General features: G+C 59.1%; 1 protein-coding gene across 1 annotated transcript in view; it reads right to left on the bottom strand.

Moving 5' to 3' along the window:
• Nucleotides 1–1,454: 1,454 nt before the first annotated feature.
• NUDCD3 (NudC domain containing 3) overlaps nt 1,455–24,137 on the bottom strand; it is a 70,363-nt gene continuing 47,680 nt past the window's right edge. Inside the window, exons 3-6 of the mRNA XM_047763878.1 lie at nt 22,608–22,740; nt 15,831–15,974; nt 6,511–6,699; nt 1,455–3,108 (exon numbers count right to left, since the gene is read on the bottom strand). Of these exons, the coding sequence (XP_047619834.1) occupies nt 2,998–3,108; nt 6,511–6,699; nt 15,831–15,974; nt 22,608–22,740 (577 nt within the window). The 3' untranslated portion in view covers nt 1,455–2,997. The remainder of the gene's footprint in view (nt 3,109–6,510; nt 6,700–15,830; nt 15,975–22,607; nt 22,741–24,137) is intronic.

The raw sequence follows: 24,137 nt of genomic DNA, 5'->3' as shown, positions 1-24,137 counted from the left end.
GGGGTCCCGGCACCTCTCCAGCCAGGGCCCTAGCCTAGCCTTTTCCAGGGAAGACAGTCTCCGACCCGCCCTACGGGAGGATGGCCGTGTCAGGCCCACCGGCTCCCTGTCCAGAGCTGGCAGGACCCCCTCAGCACCAAGCCCACGGCAGCGGCCCCCCAGGGTGGCCTGGAGCACACGGGCCCAGCCCCCTCCACCCCTCGCCCTCTGGCGGCGGCAGCAGGTGCCAACCCCGCAGAGCGGGGCCGGGAGAGCAGACCAATGGCGTCCAGCGCGGGGCTCCGGGTCGTGAGGGGCGGGCAGCTGTGAGGGCCCTCCCTTCCCCTGGCAGGCCGGCCGGGACACCCACCCTTCAGCTGTAAGGAAAAAAGCCAAGGAGGTAAGAGAAAGAAGACGAACCCGAGCTCTGGCGGCCTGGTGGGGAGGGGGGGGGAGTCTGCAGGGACAGCGCATGGCTCTCTCTCACCCCTCAGGTTGTGACAGGGACCCGAAGGAGAGGCCCAGCTTCCTAACCACGTCCACGTGGGCACCAGGGAGCTGCGAGTCAGTGTGCCAGCCTGGTGTCCAGGAAACGCACACCTAGTGGGGGCCGGGCCCCCGACAACCTGACTCCAGGCCCCGGGGGCCGGGCCCAGGCGTGCGTCGCTAGGGCAGGTGCGGCTCCGGGGCCCTCACTCCACCCTTTATTCATGGAAAGAAGCCGTCAGCCTGGGCTGAGCTTGCGGCCAGACAGCCACCCGGAAGCAGACCGGGGGTGGGTTTGGGTCTGTCCCCCAGGTTGTGTTGTGGGTGGTCAGGTCTTCAAAAGGCAGCTGCCCCTCCTGGACACACCTGCCCACAAAACCTTCCTGGCTGTTCTCCCTCTTGCCAAGCTTTGGAGGCAAACTGTTGAAAGACGGCGCCTCGCCTTCCTGGCAGGTTATTGGAGAATACTTAAGAATTCCACTGTTCAGGCATTTGCACATTCTTCATTCGTTCAAGAATGCTCATCAGGAAATACCCACCGGGTCCGGCCCCCTGAGCACGGCTCCGGGAATGGGGTGGGGGTGGGGGGCGGAAGGCCTGTGACGGGACTGAGGAAGGGGACCTGTCAGCCACCTGTTATGCCTGGAAGGGACGCAGGCAGACTCACGGGCCCAGTGTCCAGGGACCAGTGCAGGGGAAGAGGGCACCAGGACCCCCGGGCGAAGCCTTCTGAATCCTACTCGGAAACAGATGTAAGCTCTATATAGCTACAATCGTTTTTCTTGAGCAGAAGCTTATCGGATTTCTGAAAGACACGTGAAGTCTTGGCCAGCACGCAGGCTGAATGAGAAACAGCTTTGGGAAATATTTAGGAATTCCCCATTTTCGCATTTGCTGTGTACATGGGCCAGGGACCTCTTGGCTAGAACGTGGGCGATGACCACACACAGAAAACCGTCTCGGCAGCAAATGTCACACAGACACGGATGTGCTCACATACGGATTTATTGCAAACCACCACTGGAGACGGGGCGACTCTGCAGGCGGCACCCCGCTTTCCTTGGACCTCTGCGGATGGAGCTCAGTGGCCAATCTGCTGCTGCCGTGTCTAAAGAGAGAAAACAGGCAGGGAGCACAGGCTCCAGGGCCCAGGCCAGCAGCAAGGAGCAGAGGTCGCCCACCAGACGGCGGGCGAGGGCACCTGGCAGTCTCAGCACGTGGGACCAGAGCCCCAGCCCCAGGCCGCCGCTACAGTCAGTAGGGTGGGGAGAAACACAACCGCGAAGACAAGAAGGGGCAAAGGAAGACAACTGAGCACGGAGCCCGCAGCCCCCAGTCTCCCAAAGAGCCGAGGTGCAGGCACCCCCGCCCCGCCCCGCCCCGCCCCGGCAGAAGACGGCAGAGGGAAGGAGGCAGGTGGAGAGCGGCCCTCACACCGACGCGGGCCAGGGAGGCCTCTCATTACATGGGGCAGGCATGCAAACCCTAAGGGCGCTGGAGAAGGTCAGCGGCCCGACCACCAGCCCGGGCGTGACCGCAAAGCAGGGCTCTGTGCCCCCTTGGTGGAGCGCCCATCAGCCACCTGGTGTCCACATCTCCCGGGACGGCATCAGGACAAGCAAATGCTTCCTGGGGCCCAGGGCTGCGTCCACAGGGGCCCCGTCAGCCAGAAACCTGCCCCTACAGACGTCGACGACCAGCTCTCAGCTACAGAGTTGAAGGCCCCCCAACAGAGCTCCTCCTCCCCCAGTGCAGTGAACACAGCTCACGGGGTGCAGAAACCTGCAAGGTGACCGCCCCAAAGGGCAGCCCCAAGGTCCTGGTACAGAGCACTGGCTCTGGGTCCTGGGAGAGCAGTGGGAGCAGAGCCGCGAGCTCTGTGCAGCACAGCACGGCCTCAGCCGAGAAGGGACCAGGGGCTGCAGCACGGCCGACACGCCAGGGGGGTCTCCTGAGGGTGCCTGGCCCAGGTCACTCTGACAAGAACCAGACCCCTGGAGAAGAAAGTGCTAGAGCGGGCCAGAAGACAGGGGCTGGCCCTGCACCTGCAGCCACGAGAGACTGCCTCCGGCATCCCGAACCCGTGACCAGGACCCCAGGACCCCAGGCTCGGCGGCTCCTGGACCGGGGGAGGCAGGCAGGTGACGTGTACAAGCAGACGGGCAGGACGGCACATGAACACACCCAGCAAGAGGACAAGGCTGAGGTTTCCCCAAACTGCCAGGAGCACGGCCCACAGTCTGCAGGCCCCGCCCCAAGCGCCAGAGCAGCAAAAGCAAAGATCACAGACAGCAGCAAGCAGAGGGCGGGGGCGCCTGCTCTCCGCCCCGCCGCCGGGGCACCAGCCGCGCGGCCCCCGCCCACCCTGCTCTGGAACAGTCTGGAGGCCCAGGGCCAGTGTGGAGGCCGGGTTCGCCCTTGAAAGCAAGGATGGCAAGGGTGAACCAGACAGGGAGTCCCTGGCAGGAGGGAGCTGAGGGACACCACCAAGGCCCCGCCTCCCCGCCGCGAGGGCCGCCTCTCCTTCGGTCATTAAAACTGCACGGCCCCTGGGGAGATGTTGAACATGGCCGGGTCGAAGCGCTGGCCTCGGAAGGGAGAGCCTTCAGCGTCCCACCCCTTCTTCAGCATCTCATGGACTTTCTACGAACAGAAAATAGAGAGATTAACTGTAGTCACCCGGCCCGCGCGTCCCGGAGCGGAGCGGGCCTCTGCTCTGCCGCCTCCGGAAGAGGCCCCGCCTGGACTGAGAGCAGACCCCCTCCTCAAGACTGTGCCCCCACCCCGCCCCCCAGGCCAACTCTGCCCCCGTCTTGCCCCCCAGTGAAGCACCGCCGTCTCTCTGGCTCAGAGGCTGTCCCTTCTCATGAGCAATGTGTCTGAATGCCTCGAGGGGGACAACCCACAGCGCTGCTGACCGGGGCCAAAGAGGGGGCCTCTGCTCCCCTTCCCCAGGGAGAAGGCTGCTGGCACCAAGGCCCGAGCCCTCGGCTAATCTGGGGATGACCCAGGCTGTGACGCGGAGGGAGACACCTACAAGTCCGGCTGAGGACCCCACAGCCCCCCACTCCTGTGGACCCCGGCGGGGGGGGGGGTCACAGCGGCTCCATCATGCATCCCAGTATGTGGCCAGTCTGGACCTTCAGCCTTCAAGGGGTGGCAACGGACCAAGCGGCGCCTCAGCCAGGGCACTGCAGGAGGCTGTGCCCGCGAGGAGGCATCTCCCTGTGCTGCAGGCGTTCCTCCCCTGGGTCCCCGAGGCTGCCTGCCGTGCCCTCCCTGCCAACACAGTGGGCTGGGAGCCACCTTCCGTTCCTTCTGACAGGAAGAAACAAACACACGCACTGCCTGGGGGCCAGAAGGGCCTGCCCACCCCCGGCCTCTAGGCCGACAGAGCTGAGGGGACATCCTTGGTACTGGACGAGGCTGCAGGACTCCTGACAGGCGCCTCCTCTTCCTTGTTACTGAGCCTAAGAGAGTGCGCGGCAGCAAACGGGTCAGAGACACGCAGCGCGGGGCAGGGATTAACGGATGTCACTCCCGACCCAGCAGACAGCACGTGACAGGGACCTGGGACAGAGCACTCGGAGGGCTGGGCACTGCAGCCTCCACAGAGGAGGTGACCAGAGAGCCCAGGGCCCCACCGCCGTCCCGCCTCCCATCCCCAGCAGAGTCACAAGGTGACACCTTGTCGCCCGGCAACAAGCTTCCTGGCCGCCCCGCCGAGCCAGGCCTCCTCCTGCATCCCCTCCTCGAGCTCCTGCCCTCCGCCCCCTTTGAAGGCCCCCTTCTCGGTCTCTCACTCACCCTGCGCTGAGCCCCGACCCATGACGACGTCCCCATGCACCAGCCTCGTCACAGACGGCCTGACAGGCCCTCACGACAGCTCCACGGGGAGCCCTGGGCCCCTCACCGCCACCACCTCCTTTCTCAAACGGCTCCTCCCTCTCCTCACAGCCCTCATCTGAAGCCACCAGCTGGTCCTGCTGACTCTCCAGCCCCAAGTCCCTTCCTCTCCTGCGGATGCTTTCCTCCGGGGCCCACGGAGACCACCGACTCAACTGTGCATGGCTGCGAGGCCTTTAGCACTGGAAAGTCCAGCTGCCGCACCACCAGGCCACGCCAGCTCTACCAGGTCCTCAAGCCTCCACGCTTCTCTCAGCACCTGCTCCCCAGGCTGGGCTTTCCTCAAGGCCCCAGGTGCTGAGGAAGGTGCACGTGGGACCCTGGGAGGCCAGGCCCCATCTGCAGATGCTCCTGCCCGAATCCCTGCTAAGCCCGGTGAGTCCCAGGCAACAGGGCTGGCACAGCGCCGTGCCCTCAGACCCCCGCCCACCTCCCTCACCAGGGCCCTGAGACATCAGCCCTTGACTGTCTCCAGTGAGGGTGAGGGGTGGGGAGCTGGGGGCCCTGGCTGTCCAGGAGCAGGCCAGCTGGGCGAAGGGTCATCCCTGGGTCCTGCCACCAGCCATGGGCTCTATGTGTCCGCCGAAGGTCTTCGCAGGGCACTGCACTCTGCCAGGCACTCTCACTGGCTCACGGTCGGCACACTGCCTGGGAAACGGCAAGTCCTTCCAGAATCTCTCTGGACTCAAACCGCAGAGGTCTTTCCACTAGACTACAGCATCCTCGTGGTTCTTCTTCAGCTCCTTCTTGATCGGTCAGCCCCATTCCCGAGCTGCTTCCTACTTGGGCCCCACGGCCGGTGCTGCCCACGTTGGGGCAGAGACACCCCCCTCCAGTGGCTGCACGAGCCCCGCTCCCGTCAGGCCAGTGTTCAGATGCTCCTTCATCCGGTGGCCAGAGGCAAACACACAGCGAGACTGGATCAAAGCTGCCACTTCAATGTGCACAGAGGGGAGCTGCACTTCAAGTCCTGGACCCTGCGAGCTCAGCAATTACACCAGACATCACTTTCCAAAGACGAGACCAGTAACGTGCCTGTGACCCAAAGGTCACCCGGAGCCCCAGCCTCCGGCCCCATGAGCCCCGGTGGGTCAGGGAGCCACACCAAGAAAAGATGCAGAGACTCAGGGAGAGAAGACAGACAGGCCTGAACCAGCGCAGGGGTCAAACGCCCGCCCTGCTGTCAGATCAGCTCTGGGCCCTTGAACGTGTGCTGTGACCCTTAACCCTCGACCCTCCACTCGGGCCGCCGCATGGAGACTGTGACCCAGGCAACCCCACCAAACCTGCAAGCAGTGAGCGCCCAGCGCACCCTCCACGGCCCCGTGGCCCCCGCAGGAGCAAGGTGGGCCGTGTGTGTCCAGATCTGAATGAAAGGAGGACGGAGACAGACCCACAGGCACGTGGGCAGGAGCCTTGGCAGCCACGGGCCTGAAACACTCACCGCACGGCCCCCAGGGGACAAACAGGACACCCAAGAACCCGAACGGCATTCAGCGGTCCTGGGGGGAGCGCTGTGTTTGACACATGAGCAGCCAAACCCTGGAGAGGGGCCGTGGCGCTCAGCAAGCCCCACGCCCGCCCTCCCCGGACGGGACACGTGCTTCACCTTGGCCTGTTCCCACCGCGCCGGACTTTCGACTCCCGGTGCTGTTCACGTGGGACACTGGGAGCTAAAAATAACCTGAGACTCACAACCCTCTCTCCTCCAAACAGCCACTCTGGGATTACTGAGACAGAAGGCAGCCTGCCATCTGATCCTGTTCTCTGCACTCACCTCCTCGGCCCCCGCACCCGCCAGCCCCACGCACGCTCAGGCCTCTGACGTCCAAGTGACTCGGAGGGACCTCCTCCCCATGGGCCCTCTGCGCTCAACCGCACCCTGGCCCTGAGCACGCCTGGGCCTGGCCGTCCTCCCTCTGCTGAGGGTCTTGGAGGGGCTCGGGCGGATCTGCCTGGACGGCCCCAGCACTGAGCTAGGAACGAGAGGGTCCCGATCCTGCGGCCAGGCACCTTGCAGGCTCTGCCACCCGGGCTCCCTGTCCAGCGGTGGAACCAGAGCCCCGGCCTAGGGGGTCACCAGGCCAGAGCTGCCCGTGTGAGGGCCCAGGACGACCTGCGAAGGGTGGGCGCCCATACCAGCTCGTGGCTCTGCGGCTTGCCCTGCAGCTTCTGGTGGTAGTCGAAGGTGAGCCTGTCCAGGACGGCGTGCTCCTCCTCGTCCACCGTGGCCATGGAGCGCTCCTTGTTGATCTTGTCGATGTCGATGCGCTCCTCGCCCTCCAGGATGGCGCTCCACCAGTACTCGCCCACCTTGTTCAGGCTCACCTGGCACACGGGGGCAGACACAGTCAGGGCTGGGGAGGTGGCGCTGGGGACCCAGAGGGGAAGTCGGGGCAGGGGACCGGCGCTCCAGATCTACGACTGGCTGGTGCCTGTGGTCCTTGCCCCCAGGTCCTCTCGGAAGACAGGGACCCCATATGCATCAGAACCCCAGCCCACTCTGACCAAGAACACTTGACATTTCCAAGTGCTCTGAGCCGCGCCCCCCCCCCACCCCCCAGACCTGGTCCCCGTCACAGCCTCCCTGAGCGGCCGTGAGAAGCCTGAGCACAAACAGGAGCTGCTTTCAATGTCCATCTGCCAGGACCCTGCTAGCCTGTCCCCCTTCCCTCCCTCTTGATGACTTTTCTGCTTCCAGATGCAGCACCCAGGCTCCAGCCTGCTGTGGGGGGGCCTAGAACCCAGGGGACCAAGCACTCAGCCCGATGATGACCCCCTCCCCCAAGCAGAGGCCTGGGTGCCTCTGTCCCACTCTTCTCCCCATCAGGGGAAGAGCCACCACAGCCTCACAGCGCAGCCCAAGGAGGGAGGGAGGAGCTGGGGGTGGGGTGGGCACAAGAACTCCAAGGTGGGAACCGCAGAATAGCAGGGCTTTGTCGGAAGTTGATGCCAAGGACACCCATCCCAGGCCAGGCCCCTCCCAGGGTCAGTGGCTGGGCTCATGGGGAAACTCCCAACTGAACTCCCAGCTGATGGTGGGCCGCCCTGCCCACCCTCGCTCGTGCCGTCCCTCAGATGGGATGAAGGTCCCAGGCACACGCAGGGGGCAGAGAGGCGACACGGAGATGACGAGCTGGCAGCCAGAGCAGCTCCTGCTCAGAGGAACACCATGAGAGGAGGGCTACCAGCCATGGGCAACCGTGACAAAGTGCCCCCGGAGCTGGGCCACACGCCAGTGACATCAGTCAAGACACTGTGTGCCCACGGGTCATTAGAAGCCAGCCCCATCGCTCACGGGCTAGGGCAGCCCTGCTGCCTGAGTGCACCCAGGGCCCCTGCAGAGCCCAGGTCCAGCAGGGTCACGGCAGAGCTCTGTCCCAGGCTCTGAGAGCCACTGGGGCGTGGGCACTGCTGCGGGAGACAAGTCTCCAGAGAACTGCGAGCACAGCATGAATGCCAGCATCTCAGCACATCAGCCAAGGTGAGCCTCCCCGAGTCGGATCGTCCTGGGTAGACACGGCAGGGCTCAGAGGGCAGGCTCTGAGTGCCTCTGTCGCCCGATCAGATGAATGACCTCTCCTGCCAACACCAGTGTATATACTCAGGGTGAGGGTTCTGTTTCCAGATCTCTGTCCAGCCAGCTTTCTCTAGTTTGCACACGCAGACCTGACTGGGCCCTCAGAGACCCCAAGGCCAGACCTCGGCATCTCCTTACTGAGCTGCAGCTCTCTGTGCCGATGCAATGAAAACCTTCCAAGGGAGAAATGCATTCGGCTCGTACTAGTCCAGGAAAGACTTGTGAGGTACAGTCAGCTCTGCGTATCCACAGGTTCCGTGTCCACTGATGCAATCAACTTCAGATCAAAAATATTTGGGGAGTTCCCACTGTGACTCAGTGGAAGTGAACCCCACTAGTATCCATGAGGGAGCAGGTTTGATCCCTGGCCTCGCTCAGTGGGATCTGGCATTGCTGGGGCATAAGCCAGCAGCTGTAGTTCTGACTGACCCCTATCCTGGGAAACCCAGACAGTTCCAAAAAGCAAGACTCAAATTTGCTGAGCTTTCGCAGCTGTTCACATAACGCTGACATTGTCTCGGGTGTTGTAAGTGAGCTAGGGATGGCGGAGAGTGAGTTCTACGCAGACACCGTACTGTTTACGTGAGGACCAGAGTATTCTCGGATGTTGGTATCTGCGGCCAGGAGCATCCTGGAACCATGTCCCCTGAGGATACCGAGAGACGACTGTATCGACAGAATTATACATCTCTGGAGAGAAGAGGCCCTTTAGACTTATTTTACTTGTATCCCTGTTGGTCAGTATCAGTGCTAAGACATCCCTCCCACATACTATTACTACTGACAAGTCTTGTAAAACACATACTACAGGAGTTCCCATCATGGCTCAGCGGAAACAAAATCTGACTAGCATCCATGAGGACACAGGTTCAATCCCCGGCCTCGCTCAGTGGGTTAAGGATCCGGCACTGCTGTGAGCTGTGGTGCAGTGCAGGTCGCAGACGAGGCTCAAATCCTGAGTTGCTGTGGCTGTGGCATAAGCCAGCAGCTACAGCTGGGATTCAACCCCTAGCCTGGGAATCTCCATATGCTGCAGGTGTGGCCCTAAAAAGCAAAAAGGAAAAAAAAACCCCACATACTATCACCCTCTACCTCGAAGTCAGTGCCTCACCTGGATCACCCAGCACTATGGGTACAGCAGAGCCATACTCAAGCCAAGAGCCCCCAGACAGCGCTGCAGGGACCAGCCCAAAGCCGCCCAGGGGCTCTGCTGCTGGTCCCTCTCACGTGAGCCAAGAGGGTGTCGGGCCAGGTCCACACGCACATGCAAGCCCAACACAGGCCACAAGACACTGACCCTAAAAACAAGCAGTTTGATGGGCCTCGCTGCCCAGCCCGCCTGTGTCCATAGCAGACGTCCACACGGCAGGCCGAGGCACCTGTGGATGCGTTCCTGGGCTCAGCAGTCACGCACGGACCGCACGCGGGCCTCTGTGTGAACACATGGTCTCTTTCCCCTTCGCAGATACCCAGCAGTGCTGGGTCCTGCGGTAAGTGCATGCTTAACTTTAAAAAAACTGTCAAACTGGTTTCCAAACCAGCACCGTTTTGCCTTCCCATCTGCAGTGCACGGGAGCTCCAGCGGCCCAATACTGTCGCCGGCACCTGCTACTTGCTGTCCATTCTTGCCAGTTGCCACCTGAATAAATGTGAAGTGATATGTCACTGTGGCTTTACGTGGTATTTCCTTAATGACTAATGACAGTGCGCGTCTTTTCATGGGCTTATCTGCCATTTCACGTCTTAAACATTTTATTTGAAATAGTTTCAAACTTACAAGTTGCTAGAACTATTTCAGGACAAAGAATACCCGTAGACTCTCTTCAGCTTTGCCCACTGTCAACAGGCTGCTAAACCCCCTTTCTTGATCACGTGTGCGTGTCTGCGTACATGCTCTCACTCGGTCTGTTCATGTATAATACATGGTAAATTACATGGTATTTTTCCAGAATCATCTTGGCCTTTTACCCCTAATACTTCAGTGAGTGTCTCCTTCACGAAGATATGAAAGTTCCTTCCCAATAACTTCAGCTCACCCTCCCTCCAGCGCACGATCCAGTTCAGGGTCCTGACCGCATCTCAGTGGTCCTGTCCCCTTTCATCTGGAACATTCCAACACGTTTGTTTTCTGTTGTTAAAGACCGTTCTTTCTCTCCCATGCCCCTTTTTTGGCTGCGCCTGCGGCATGTGGAGGTTCCCAAGCCAGCAATCGAACCCATGCCACAGCAGTGATAACACCAGACCCTTAACCTCTAGGGCACCGGGAAGCTCCCCAAGACCATCCTTCACTTCAGGCTTGTTTAAGAAATTAATGAGACTCAGAGATGTGCCCCCAGCAGCACAGTGCACAGGTGATGCTGCCCCCTCCCAGGATGTCCCACCTGCAGGCACAGATGTCCCATGGCCACATCCACCGGGGGTTCCTCCCTGACCCTGTCTCCCCCACAAGGGCAGGGACACTATGCCTCTGGCCCCGACAGGCGCTGTGCAGTGGCCTGCAGGGGCCCTGTCCTCCGTGACAGGAGCATTTACCCCTCTGTCGTCAGCACCGGCTCCTGGATGCCTAGCACGCCAGTAGCTCTCACTCAGGCCCGTCCCTAATGATGCAGCTACAGCGCTCAGGGGTCCGCCTGGCTGGTCTGGGGTCACTGCTATGACCCGATAACACACTCTCCTTCCTTGGCCTTCCTCTGGGTTCCTATTACCAACCTGGCCCCAGCCCCAGGAGCAGTTTCTCAGGGGCACCTCCAGCGAGCTGGCTGGGCAGCTCTCCCACAACCTCCTCACAGAAGCTTCGAACTGCACGAGAATCAGCTGCCTCGGTGGCCAACGTGCGCTGGTGACTCACCCACACGCCCTCCTTCCCTGGCCTTCGTCACAGAAGCTGGTTTCTATTCAGGGAGGTGGCGTGCCCAGCGAGGAAGACGGCTCCCCGCAGCTGCCCGTACGTGGGATCAAGTTTGGGCCAAGGAGATGCACGGGAGGCTGTGGGACGGGGCTTCCGAGCGGCGCCGTGAAGCAGGACAGAGGTCGGGGAGAGACAGCGGGGGCCTGCTCGGCTCCAGGCCCTTCTGCGGGGAGCCCGCGGCCCCAGCCAGCCCGCTGGCCTCGCGGGGCTTTGCCGGCCGCAGCGGTGTTGGGGGGGCATTGCCTGGTTTTCAATGTCATCAACTCTTGGGCTTTTTTTGAAGCTGAAGCATCAAAGCACCGCAGCAGCCGCGGGGCGGGTGGGTCTTGAGCCAGAGACCCCGGCGGCAGCGCCCCCTCCTCCTGGAGGACGGAGGGGGAGCGTGGTCTTCTGCTTCTGCCCAGCTCGTGCCTCTGTCTCCGGGCAGCTTCTCCGGAATGCTGCCGGAACGTGCCGCCTCAGGCCACCTGCTTCTCAACACCAGCCTCAGCTCTTCCTGGCCGGGACCCGGGGGCTGGCGAGGATGCTCGAGAAACACGTCAGGTCCTGGGACACCTGTGCACTGAAGGCCAAGAGCTCGCAGTTCCTTCCAGGGGCCAAGTCCCAAGCTTTGGGTTCTTGCCCAAATGTTAAAGGAACTAAATCTGTATTTCAAGCTGAACGATAACCCCCCAGGGCCAGCAAGAGCGCTGGCGGCCACCAACAACAAAACGGAGATGATGAACCACTTCAGAGAGAAACACACATCCTCGCGAGAAAACGGAGAGGGACGGACGGGAGGCAGGCAGACCCAGTCAGCAGAGATGAGGTAAAAGAAACAAGGCCAGCGCCAGGGCACGCGGGCATCCGGTGACCCCACAGAAGCAGCGTTCTTCTGGGGAGAGCCCACAGCAACACCGAGGACTACGGTCAGTCTCTAAGTCCGCTCTAAACAAGCACCCTAAGGACCGGGGCGCGGCCTGATGGAAACAATCACAGGTTCACGCACCAGACTCACAGGCCAGCGCGGCTCCAAGACGAGCACATGAAGGCCTGCGAACACTCTGCAGCCGCTGCCCCGACTGTAAACGGCTCGAGTGGGGACTGTGTCCCGTGGGGACTGGCTTCGCCCCACCCGTGGCCACGAGCACCGAGACCACGGAGCGTGGCAGGCCCGCCGTCACCACGGCAGGGAGAGCCACCTGGGAGGAGAACCCAGGACAGCGAGCCGACGCGACCGTGGGACAGAACGAGGCATCGGGGGAGGCCCTGATTTCACGTCTCCGTAACCAAGAAAGGAGCGCGCCTGAGAATCAAGAAGCTCGTTTAACATTCCTGCGTGTGGGAGGTAGGAGGCAAGAACTGTCATCCGGTTTTAGCTGCCACCCCTGCCTGCTCGACAAGCCTGCCGGGCCTGTCGGATGTGGGTCGTGGCTCAGGCAAGGAGGGTGGAGTGGCTGGGCATCCAGTGCATCAGGACTCAGACCAAGGACTCTGGCAAGGGGACAGGCACCCCTGGGGGCACCCCTCTTGGCCCACATGGCCCCTCAGAGCTGCACCCGAGGCCTGTGCCAGTCGCCTGAGGCAGTCCCCACAAAGCGCCACGCTGAAGGCTTCAAACAGGACGTTCATTCTCCGTCGGAGCCAGGCAGGCCCGCAGCCCAGTGTCCAGGCTGTCCTCCCTGCAGAGCTCCCAGGGCCAGCTGTGCCGCGTCGCCCCGCCGCGGCCCTGCTTCACGTCACTCTTCCTGCGTCTATGTCTCCCTTCTGCCTCTCTCTCGTCACCTGTCCCTGGATGTAGGCCCACCTGGGGACGAGCTCGTCACTGCAAGATCCTTAACGTTATACATCACACCTGCAAAGACCCTTCCTCCAAGTGAGGCCCCCACGCAGGTTCTGGGGTGTGGCGAGGACATGCGGGGCCCTTTTCGGCCCACTTGACCCTCGGCAGGTGGGCCCTTGACTATTTTCTTTCATTGCTCTGGTGCCCAGCACAGGGCCTGGCACTTCGTGAAAGCAACCAACAGACATCTGGGGATCAACCTACCAAGGCGCCCAGCCTCCCTCTAAGATGGAGGTATGGGGAGTTCCTATCGGGCTCAGCGGAAGCGAATCTGACTAGTATCCATGAGGACATAGGTTCAATCCCTGGCCTTGCTCAGTGGATTAAGGATCTGGCATTGCCATGAGCTGTGATGTAGGTTGAAGATGCGGCTCAGATCCCATGTGTCTGTGGCTGTGGCCAGCAGCTACAGCTCCGGTTTGACCCCTAGCCTGGGAACCTCCATATGCCGAGGGTGCGGACCTAAAAAGACAGGGGAAAAAAAAAGGCGGAGGTCCGGAGGTCCAGCGAGGCTGAAGGCAGCAAGGGAGCGGGGCTGAGGCTGAGGCAGGCTCAGCAACCACGCTCTGCACCTCCAGAGGCTCGAGGGAGCAGCGCTTGTTCTTGGCAGCAAATGCAGCAGGGTCTTCATCCCTCAAAGCAACATGCTCACTCTGGCATCGTCTCAGATACACAGCCCTCAACATCACCAATAAATAAATAATTACACCAAGAACATGCCAAACCTTCAGCTCCATAAGCAGCAAAGCCTCTGTGACACACGGGCATTCGCTGTCCTAGAAGCCCGTGGCAGGAGGAGAAGCTGCACGCCAGGTATGCCGGGGCGGTGCTGACGGGCAAGCTCCTGAAGGGGGCGTGCTGCTCTGAACAAGTCCTCCTCTTCTCCCGCAAGAGGTGAAGCCGCACCACAAACGTGACACCTGTCACGGGTGATGCGAGCCACTCCAAGGAGCCTTGGGAAAGAACCTCCATAGCACCTGTAATTCTGAGAGGTTTCTTCGTGGGCCCCACAGGGTTAAGTAGGGGCAGAACGCCCACAAGCCACGCCCCCGGCAGTGACAGGTGCACCTCGGCCCACAGCTGGTTCTTCTTCTTTATAACGCCTCGAGCAGCAAGTATTTGGCAAAAGCAAACCAGGAAACGAGAGGCAGCCAGGGCACAAGCCTCCTCCTGGACCAGAGGAGGACCTAGGGTGACCACAGGGCCAGGGTGCCTGACTGGCTGGCCGGGCCTCTCAGCAAGGTCGGCAGGGCAGGCGCTGAGCCCGTCTCCCTGCTCACCTGCCTGGGGCTGTCACTCACGAACGACACCATGCCAGCTGCCAGCTCTCCTCCTCCTCCCTGCTCCCTGCCCTCTGCAGAGAGAGAGAGAGGATGGGGACAGGAGGCCTCTGGGTGTGGGTCTGGCTCCACTCTAAGCAAGCTATTCACCCTCTCTGAGCATCAGCATCCCGATTTATAAAACAAGCTTGCACGCCCAGGCACCGCACAGAGCTGGGCCCAAGGGCGCTCCATCCACGGAGGCCACAGCCCCACCACGTTCACACGCAAGGGCACACAACACATGTCAAAGGCGGCACAGCTCTGAGATAACCAGGAGGGAGTCGGCAGCCCCTGCGGCAACAAAACCGCTAAGAGGTGAGCAACCTGGTAGCAACCCCAGTTCTACAGAAGTAACGTGAGGAAGAGGCTGCCTCGGTTCCCTGCTTCACCTAACGGACGTGGGGGCTGTGAGCTGTGCTGGGAACCTTGAGTGTGGTGACTTTTCATGGAAAGGTCAGTCCTTCCATCCCAGGCAGGGACTCAGGTTTACGGGGCTGCAGATAACAGAAGTGCCCTCAGAGGGGGCACAGCCGAGCCGCCCATGGGGACGAGCAGTACGTGGTACTGCACTGGTCAGTCCGTCGACCCCACACAGGCTCTGTGAGGCCCGGCCTCCGTGGACAACAGAGCACCCAGAGTCAGGGTCCATGCTCCCTGTGAGCACCGAGCCACCACAGCCACACCTGCAAGGGTGGGCTACCAGCCACTGGCGCTCACTGGCCGCCTGTGTGACCTCAGGGGGCGAGGGGATAATGCCACCCTGGCTTTCCACCTCCGACCACCTTGGGAAGCGCCACTGGGCTGTGGCCATGAAGGCGAAGTAGAAAACTCAGAAGGGCGGGGAGGCGGGACAGAGCCAGGTCACACCAAGAATCGGGCAGATGTGACTGGGCTCTGCCCCCAGGGGTCCCTGTCACGCAGAGGAGCCTGTGTGCGCTCGGGGATCCCAGGCCTGCCGCGACCTCCAGCCACCCCAGCCCCGAACAGAGCCCCGCGGGCCTTGTCGGTCAGGAGCGAGCAGGCAGGCCTACCAGCGCCGGCGCGCAGAGAGCAGTGGGTCCTGATGAGACCGAAAGGAGCATTTCTTTCTTTCCCGCACGCCTTGCACAGGAGCCTCCCTGCATAAAACCCTGGGGCCCTGTGTGCAGAGACCCAGCGTTTTTCTTTTCATCCTCAGCCCTTCGCCATGGCCCCGCTGAGCACCCCAGCAGGAGGGAAGAGGCGAGCAAAGAGCCCAAACACACGGCCTCCCTTCGCTGTGCCAGCCTCCCTGGGTGCTGCCCACTGACCAGGCACAAGGCTCTGACCAGCAACTGGAACACATGCCTCTCCGCCTGGATCCTGCCCCCGCGGCCAGCGTGGCCCGCTGAGCCCCACTTTGTCAAAGAAGCCTGCATGTCTGGATTGATCAGCTCTGCGGCATTCGGACGGCACCCACGATCTGCCTTTCAGGTGGTGACTGACTCGGCTCGGCCTTGGGCGTAACCGAATCCCTGGGGAGAAGCCTCTGGGACGGAGGGGACGCGTCTGGCGTGTGAGCACAGCCGCCCTGGGGATGATGCCCCGCCAGGACCTCCTCTGTGGTCACTGCAGGTGGTTGTGCGGGGGCAGGAGGACAGAAAGGGGTGAGAAACACTGCAGTCAAGTGTCCCCGAGTTCCTTGTTGACAGCTACCCCACGTCAAGGAGCCAAGCAATGGGATTCCAAGGGACCAGGGCTGTAGATGCAGCAGCGACAGTCAGCTGAGGCCCACAGAGGTGCAGGAACACCCAGCAAACGCCCTGCCGGCAGGGACCGACCCCTCATGGCAGCACAGCCCGCACTCACCAGGACGCACTTCCCGGGCTCGAGGCTCCACAGGGAGCTCTCCGTGTTGATCCTGTGGGTGAACGTGCCTTCCATGAGGACCCGCTCCCCGCTCTCCTCCAGCACGGCCACCCGGATGGAGCTGCTGCTGAGGGCCACGGAGACCTGCAATGGAGCGGGAGAGAATCGGGTCTTGCCGGGAAGGCGGTGCCCTGCCTCTTCCAAAGCGGGAGGGGACGCCCGTTTCCCGGGCGCCTGACCACACGCTGCAGGAGAACAAGAGGCAAAACCGTCCGCCCCGGGGGCCGTGGGCCTCTGAACGAGGCACGCCAGCTGGTCCGCATCTGAAGCAGCCTCTGCATCCGCATCTCCTTCAAGGAAACTCACGAGACGATGTCTTGAGACGCGTAACAGCGCGTGGGTGCTTCGTGGAAACGGCTGGCCTCTCGAGGAAACCTGCCCCCTGGAGAGGTGAGGCCAGCGGCCCTGGGCGCCCTGAGTGATGCCACGGCGAGCCCACTGCCCTCAGGAGCCTATCCCCCCACTCCCCACGCGCTGGCCACGGCCCTGCCCCGCTCTCACGGGAGCTGCCGGCGCAGGGTCACTTCAGGCCTGGACGGACTCCGGGCAGCACGTGCCGAAGCACGTGGACCAAGTCAGAGACTGGGAGAGGAAGAAAACAGAACTCCAGTTTAGGGTTGGGTTTTTTTTTTTTTCCCCATTTCTTTTGGATTCTAAATTCCCTGCATTTTTTCATGTAAACCTCTTTTTGTAATAGTATTTGCACGATGTATGCATTATGTGAACAGCTGCTGCAGGGGAGAATCTGGGCCTTTCTCAGGGTGGGTAGGGTCAGTCAAGGGGTCAAAGCAGTCTAGAGATGGCCTCCCATGTCGCTTACTAAGTGCTTAATAAATGCTTATAAAGCACCTGAAAAGAAACCCTCAATGTCACAGAATTTCCCAACTGGAGTTTACATTTGTCAGTGGAACCTGACACTCCAAGCTCCCTGTTGGAGTTAAATAATCATAAATAACCATAAATAAGCGGTGGGAAGGGGAGTGATGCCCGTGCATGCAGCCACGTGGGCCCAGGGGGGTCCTGTGAGCCACAGCTCCACCCGCGCCCAGCTTCTAGGAGAGCTGACCATCACCCAGCCGGTTCTGCCAAAGCAGACACAACTCACTTCCCTCCAAGCTGTCCAACAGCAGCCCTGCCCACTTCTAGAGAGATCCAGACAATCACTGGCCAAATGAGGCGTCTCTGACCATGAACTCGCAGGGGCAGTAAACACCTGACAGAGGGGCCAAGGCTCCATCAGTCCCGGCCTCCCAGGAGCAAGCCCACTGTAACAAAGTCCTCCCGCCGGCTTTACGTAACAGGATGATTTCCAAATCTGAGCAAGCTTCTCACGATGCTTGTCTCTGGCACAAAGGGGACGAGCCAGGAGGGGCTTCCAGGAGCTGTGGTTCAAGACGTCACTCTAGGGACAGACGGTCAACTCCTGACCTCCAGGGCCCACGGAGACGACAGGAACAAAGCACAAGGAGAAAACGTCCAGACAACACAAGGGAGTAAGGGGGAGGCCGAGACAGAGACGAGCTTTCGACAACTCTGTGGGGAGAAAGGACAGGAGCAGGGGACAGACACCACAGAGGGGACGAGCACAGCCACACACAGCTTCGGCCGGCAGTCAGCAGGCGTGGAACACAGAGGCAGAGCAGCTGAGTTGGTCCGTGGGGCAGCTGGGCCAGTGGAAGCCCCTCAGAAGGGCCTGGAACCCAGGAGTTCCCGTGGTGGCGCAGCAGTTAATGAATCCGACTAGGAACCATGAGGTGGCGGGTTCGGTCCCTGCCCTTGCTCAGTGGATTAACGATCCGGCGTTGCCGTGAGCTGTGGTGTAGGTTGCAGACGAGGCTCGGATCCTGCGTTGCTGTGGCTCTGCTGTGGCTCTGGCGTAGGCCGGTGGCTTTAGCTCCGATTAGACCCCTAGCCTGGGAACCTCCATATGCCTCGGGAGCGGCCCAAGAAATAGCAACAACAACAACAACAAAAGACAAAAGACAAAAAAAAAAACTCATGATAAAATGTAATACATTCATGGAGTAATTAAAAAAAAAAAAACTCATGATATTTCATATCACTGAGTATTTGAAATAAGGTCCTAAAAGTTCCAAACAGGAGAAAAAAACAATTTTTATGTAACAAAGAACCTGACTGGGAGATTTCTAGAGTGAGTAAGCGGATGTAAGACCACAACGGGACCACGCCTGCAAGCCTGTTCGGGGAGAATATTTCTTGAACTTAGAATTAATTCGATGCAAACCCAAACCACGAAGCAAGTGAAAGGCTACAATAATGACATTTTAAGACATTCGAGAACACTGTACTTACCACACATCATTCTGAGAAAGTTGTCTGAGGCCCTGCCGCAATGCAATGAGGACGAAAACCAACACCGAGGAAGACCTGGGTAAGGAGGGGCAAAAGGCACCCACTTCCCCTTATAAGATGAGTAAGTCCTGGGATCTAATGTACAGCGAGGTGACTGCAGTGAATCACAAAAGCGTGCATTTGAAAGTTGCTGAGAGAGAACTTAAAAGTTCTCATCACAAGGAAAAAAAAAGATTGGAGTTCCCATCATGGCACAGTGGAAACGAATCTGACTAGGAACCATGAGGTTTCGGGTTCGATCCCTGGCCTCGCTCAGTGGGTTAAGGATCTGGCGTTGCCGTGAGCTGTGGGGTAGGTTGCAGACGCGGCTCGGATCCTGCGTTGCCGTGGCTGTGGCATGGCCTGGCAGCTGTAGCTCCGATTTGACCCTAGCCTGAGAACCTCCATACGCCACGGGTGCAGCCCTGAAAAGCAAGATTTACGTCTTCAGGAGAGTTTTCTTATCTGCAAAATAAGAGGTTAGACCAAAAATCTCTGGAGTTCAATTTTCCAGCCTTAAAATCCTATGAAATGCCAGGTTTACGACTGGCCCCAGCAGACATCGGCATCTACGTCCAGATCACAAAGTTCCTTCTCCTGCCCCACTGCTACGTCGAGGACAGAACGGGGCACTCGGCTTCTTTTCCATGCAGACAAAGCAAAGAGCATGGTGAAGCAAAGACCTAACTACATTTCACAAACGCATGAGACCAAAGCTTGAATTTGAGGCATTTTTCTTTAGAGTCACCAACAAAATGATAAAAACAACAAAAACAAAAAACGGCTGCATGTAAAATAAGAACCACCGAACATAAAGCCTACGTACAAGCACTGACTGGCGCCCCGACCCTGAGAGGCAAACCTGCTTCTGCGGAAGAAATCAACGAGGAGCACGGGAGAGACCAAGTTCTGAGGCCTCAAGCACCAAGCTGCAGCTAAAGAGGGGGCCCAGCACCCCCCAACACATCCTTCACCCCCAAACCCTTGCCCCCTCACGTAGAGCTACCCACAAACCCAGAACCACTGCGACTTTATCGGCTGAAAAGCAACAACCCTCGCTACCATGATGACGACATCTGATAGGTGCCGCAGACAGACACCAGAAATAAGCCCTGCTGACAGGTAGCTGTGACAGGTACCAGAGGGAACGGCTGGAAAGGAGCCAGTCCAGAGAGAAAGTGGCAACTCAGAGGAAACCCTTAGGCCAGCAAAAGCCAAGAGATACAAAATAAACTTATCCTCAAGTTTCAAGGGAGGCATGTCTAAAACTCTTAAATCACTAAGAACTGGAGACGTCAGGAGTTTTTAAAAGAAGGCAGCAGTACAAGAGTGACATGGAAGTTGAAAGGTGCTAAAAGAAGAAATCTTAAAAGTTCTCATCACACTCACACACACACACACAATGCTGTAACAGTGAGGATATTACCTAGACTTACTGTGGTGGCCATTTCTCAGTAGGCACAGACACTGAGCCATTGTTCTGTACACCTGAAACTAATGTAACGCGGCGTGTCAACTGCATGTCAATTTCTGTTTTTTAATGACGGGAAAAATACCATTAAAGGAGAAGAAGATTAATCACCTAAGAAACTAGTGAAAATTAAATCAGCAGGTGTCACATAAGTGCCAACAACAGACAAATACGTAAGCATGCCTCTTTCAATCCCGGTGTCACAAACGCGTGGGCTCATGCACATCCACACACCTCCAAGTGGCGACAGCACTGGGTCCAGAGCGAGGACAAACCAGCCTGGAGAGACCCTGAACCAACGGCTCTCTATGCTTCCACCTGTGTCCCCCACGACGGCCTCGAAAGGCTGCTGGGAAGAAGGTTCTAGGCAGTACCCGGCTGCACGGGGCTGGCTAAACCAACAGACCGCCTGTCTAGGCTTCACACGGCACCTGCCACTCCACAGAACTGCGGTGGTGCACCTGGCGTCCGTACCTGAGCCCCACGCACATCAGCTCAAGAACAGCAATCTTGTCCGCGTCTTGGGGACTGTCACACGCTCAGGAAATGTCTCACGCAGAAATGAGGACTCCCCTTGGTGAAATCAAGGCCATATCATCCTAGAGGTTGTGACAAGTGTATGTGAGAGAGGCATGCATCTGACCTACGAGGGATGGGCTGTCCCTCAGCGCGATGAATGAAGGACAGGCCCCCCACAACACACTACCCACGGCCCGGCTGAATACGGGCCCGACACCCCAATTACCAGTGTGCATATCCAAGATGCCATTTTCAACGGGACGCTTTCCTGGGTGGCTGTGGAAAGTACACCAAGGGACATCGGGTAACCTGGGTCTCTTAAGGCAAAGAAAGAAAAAATACTAGTCTTATGTTGGGCCTAACCCAAGTCCCTTCGGAGAAAGCTCCAGAAGTTCATGGAGAAGTAGAAGACGGACACTAGAACCAGGAAGCTGTAACATTTTTAGACAAATAATGAAGTGTGGTAACCAACACTCCGATAATTTATTCACCCACACACAAGGCAATCCTACCAAAAAACAACATGAAAACTAACACCTTCGGGCAGTAAGGCCTTAGAAGACACTGGGCAGACTGCTCTGATAAGGAAGGCGGCCTGCCTCCGCTGGGACCTACCAGAATCACAGGGGACACTGACATCAGAAGCAGGGTCCCCGGGGATGACCCCTGGTCCCAGTTGGACCCCAAAGGCCATCTAGCCGGGGGTCACAAGCCCTGGAGAGAGCTCCTCGGACCGGGGAGGGGAGAGAGGGAGGACAGGCAGACAGCCACTCCTGCTGACACGATCCCCAAGTCCATGCGGAGCCGTGAAGGCTCGGGGCGCAGCGGCAGGCTGTCCTGCGGCTGTCTCCCATGCTGCGGAGCGAGCTGCACTCGTCTGATGCTGACCGGAAGCTGCAGTCTTCTCCAGGCTTCCCTGGCCCCGCTCGGACGCCTGCACAGGACGGGTGTGTTTTAGGGAGAGCCTGGGGAGCCAGGGAGGGACCAGCAAGGGACTTTTGGGATGAGCGGTACAGTCTGGAGGGTGGATGTGCACGTGCATCCAGGCCAGCAGGAGCCACTTCCACGGCGGTGGTTTGTCTAAAGTCTACACAAACTCAGCGTCACACACACGCTCTGAAACAGTCTCTTCTAAAGAAGCCAGTGGTTACTTCTCTTTACAAAGGGAAGCGTGGGGCACGGGGAAAACAGCATAAACTTTAGAAGCAGACACACCCGGATCACACCTCGGCTTTACCACCGCACCCATCCAGCCACTCGTCCCTCAAAAACACTGGGTCAGAGCGCCCTGGTCTCACTCCCGGCACAACAGGAGTGAGGGAGACGCAGTGGTGAATCCTCCACGTCCATCTGCATAACTGAGTACCTCTTCTCGGCCTCCATTTCTCATCTATAAAACACGAAAGATATTGCTCACTTTGCAGGCTGCAGTTTCTCAAGACAACTGCAATAAGGCAACAGCTTCCGATACACACCACAATCTTTTACACTATGGATGAAAGCAACACCATGCCACTTCACGCGAGCCTTCCTCTTTAAAGTGAGGCCGCCCTATCTTCAACAAGCCACAAAACCGAGCCCTCAGCAACGCGCCCAAATCAACACCTCCCTCCCACTGACGGGCTAAACGTCTACTCACGCAAGCTCAGGAAGATGGACAGCACCTCAAGCCGCTCCTGTTAGAGCTGCACGAGCCCAGGGCTAGAAGTCCATCTGTAACTAGAGAACCCACGGTTCTCTACTCTGCCTCTGGGGCTCCACTTTCGCCATCTCTGAAATGGGTGTAACAACTGCCCTACCTCCGTGCCCTGCTTTGCCAGAGACTAAATGCAATAAATGGTAAGAGGGCGTTGTACTTTAAAAAAAAAAAAAAAGCTCAGGTGCCATACACACAGGGGGCTAAGGTGAGTCCCACACTTGACATGGTGGGGGGGTGCGGGTGTTTGTGACTTAAGAGGCAGTTCTGCGCTGGTGGTTAAGGAGGGAGCCCAGGGATGGAGAGGACAGGCTGGGTCAGCTCCAGTGCAGCTCACGGCCTAAAGCCTGCACCTCACGACGAGAAACCGTGGGAGCTCCTGCTGTGGCTCAGTAGGTTACAAATCGGACGTGTATCCATGAGGACGAGGGCTCAATCCCTGGCCTCGCTCGGCAAGTTAAGGATCTGGGGTTGCCGTGAGCTGTGGTGTGGGTCGCAGACACAGCTTGGACCTGGTGTTGCTGTGGCTGTGGTATAGGCCAGCAGCTGCAGCTGCGATTCAACCCCTAACCTTCGAACTTCCATATGCCATGGGTGCAGCCCGAAAGAAGCCAAAAAAAAAAAAGGAGCAGCAGTAGCAGCTGAGTGGAAAAGCTGGAAGAAGAACCCCCGCAGTTACCTGCTTGCCCTTTACCACGTGCTTGGGCACTGGCACCTTCAGCTCCAGGTCGGTGTAGTCCTGGGACCAGGTGTAGTTCTCGCGCACAGCACCGTTGTAGCTGTCGGGGTTTCTCTGGAACTGCTCCTGTCTCCTGAGAAAGAACAAGAAGGAAGATGAGAGCCAGGCCCATCTGCAGCAAGGCCACTGAGTGCCCAGATCCATCCTGCCTCTAGATCCTCAAGTTCTACCTCATCTCACTTGGTTTGGCGGCTCCAACACCTTCTCTCTGGCCGATTTCCATTCTGACCCCCCTCCTAAGGCCTTCTGGAAAGGCGCAGGGACAATGAAAAAGCCAAGACGACCCTGAGTGCGACACCCAAGTCCCCGGCACAGCCTGCTCCTCCTGGCCGTCACGAAGCTAAGAAACCAGCCGGTCCACAAGTCAAAGTACCTCATCAATAAAATCCTGGGGCTTGCGGGTGCCTGGTTTCTCATAAACTGCTCAGCAGAGCCTATCTTAAAAAAAAAAACAAAAGGCAAAACGACTTCAGCCAGCAGCCGCTCAACTTCAATCCTAATCCAAGCCCGCCTCCGTTTTCTCCTGGTAAATAAATCAAAGCCAAGGCGACACACTCAACGGCAGACTTGCTTCGAGGTGAGCTGTGTCCTCAGGAGACCGCCCGGAAAACTCAGGCAGCCGATTCTTCCTGAACACTCGCCACCAACCCCGCACAGACACAGACGGGCGTGGCCAAGAAGCGGATGTCAAAGGTGACACCTGATAAAACACCTGCCCTAAAACTTCACAGTGTTAATAAGAGTATAAACGTCATGTACAAGTACGCTTAGAGTCCATCAGCGCGTTTTCAATCTACACTCAAGACAGAAGCTTGCTGTGGAGGAGGCAACACCTAAGGCAAAGACACGCCGACCACGGGCGCGGCTGGGCCATGCTCTCCTGCCCTCGGGGAGATGGGCAGGGGCGGCTGGAGGGAGAGGCCAACGGGCAGGTTCCACTCACTGCGCGCCGCCCCCCCCGCCCCGTGTCACAGATGGGAACACACAGGACAGAGGCAAAAATGCACACGCCCCCTGCGCCCCACACCTCCGGTCAGGAGGGCTTGGGAGTGGCGGTTAATGAGGATGCACTTCTTCTGGCTAAACTTTAAAGCCTCCTGGGGGTGTGCTTAATACGCCTCACGTCGGGCGGTCGGCCTCCCCCGAGGCCCAGGCTCTCTGGCCTGGTCAGCTGGTGGCTGTTACAGACTGAACTATGTCCCCCAGCCTACCCTGCAGCACCCCCAGAAAAGGCCTGATTTGGAGACATGGTCTGCACAGAGGCAGTCCAGTTAGAATGAGGTCCTTTGGGTGGGCTGCGACCCAGTGAGACTGTGGCCTCAAAGGCAGGGCGAAGTGGACACGAGACACACACACCAAGAGGGGCAATGCGAACGGAGGAGGGAAAGGCGAGAGTGACGCAGCTGCAAGCCCAGGCTCGCCGAGGGCTGTCAGCCACCCTAGAAGCTGAAGAGACATCGAAAAATTCTT

This window comes from Phacochoerus africanus, chromosome 16 (assembly GCF_016906955.1).
Source record: "Phacochoerus africanus isolate WHEZ1 chromosome 16, ROS_Pafr_v1, whole genome shotgun sequence".
NCBI classification, from domain to species: Eukaryota; Metazoa; Chordata; class Mammalia; order Artiodactyla; family Suidae; genus Phacochoerus; species Phacochoerus africanus.
The sequence above is the reverse complement of the archived record's forward strand: the minus strand, read 5'-3'. Positions and strand labels throughout refer to the sequence as shown.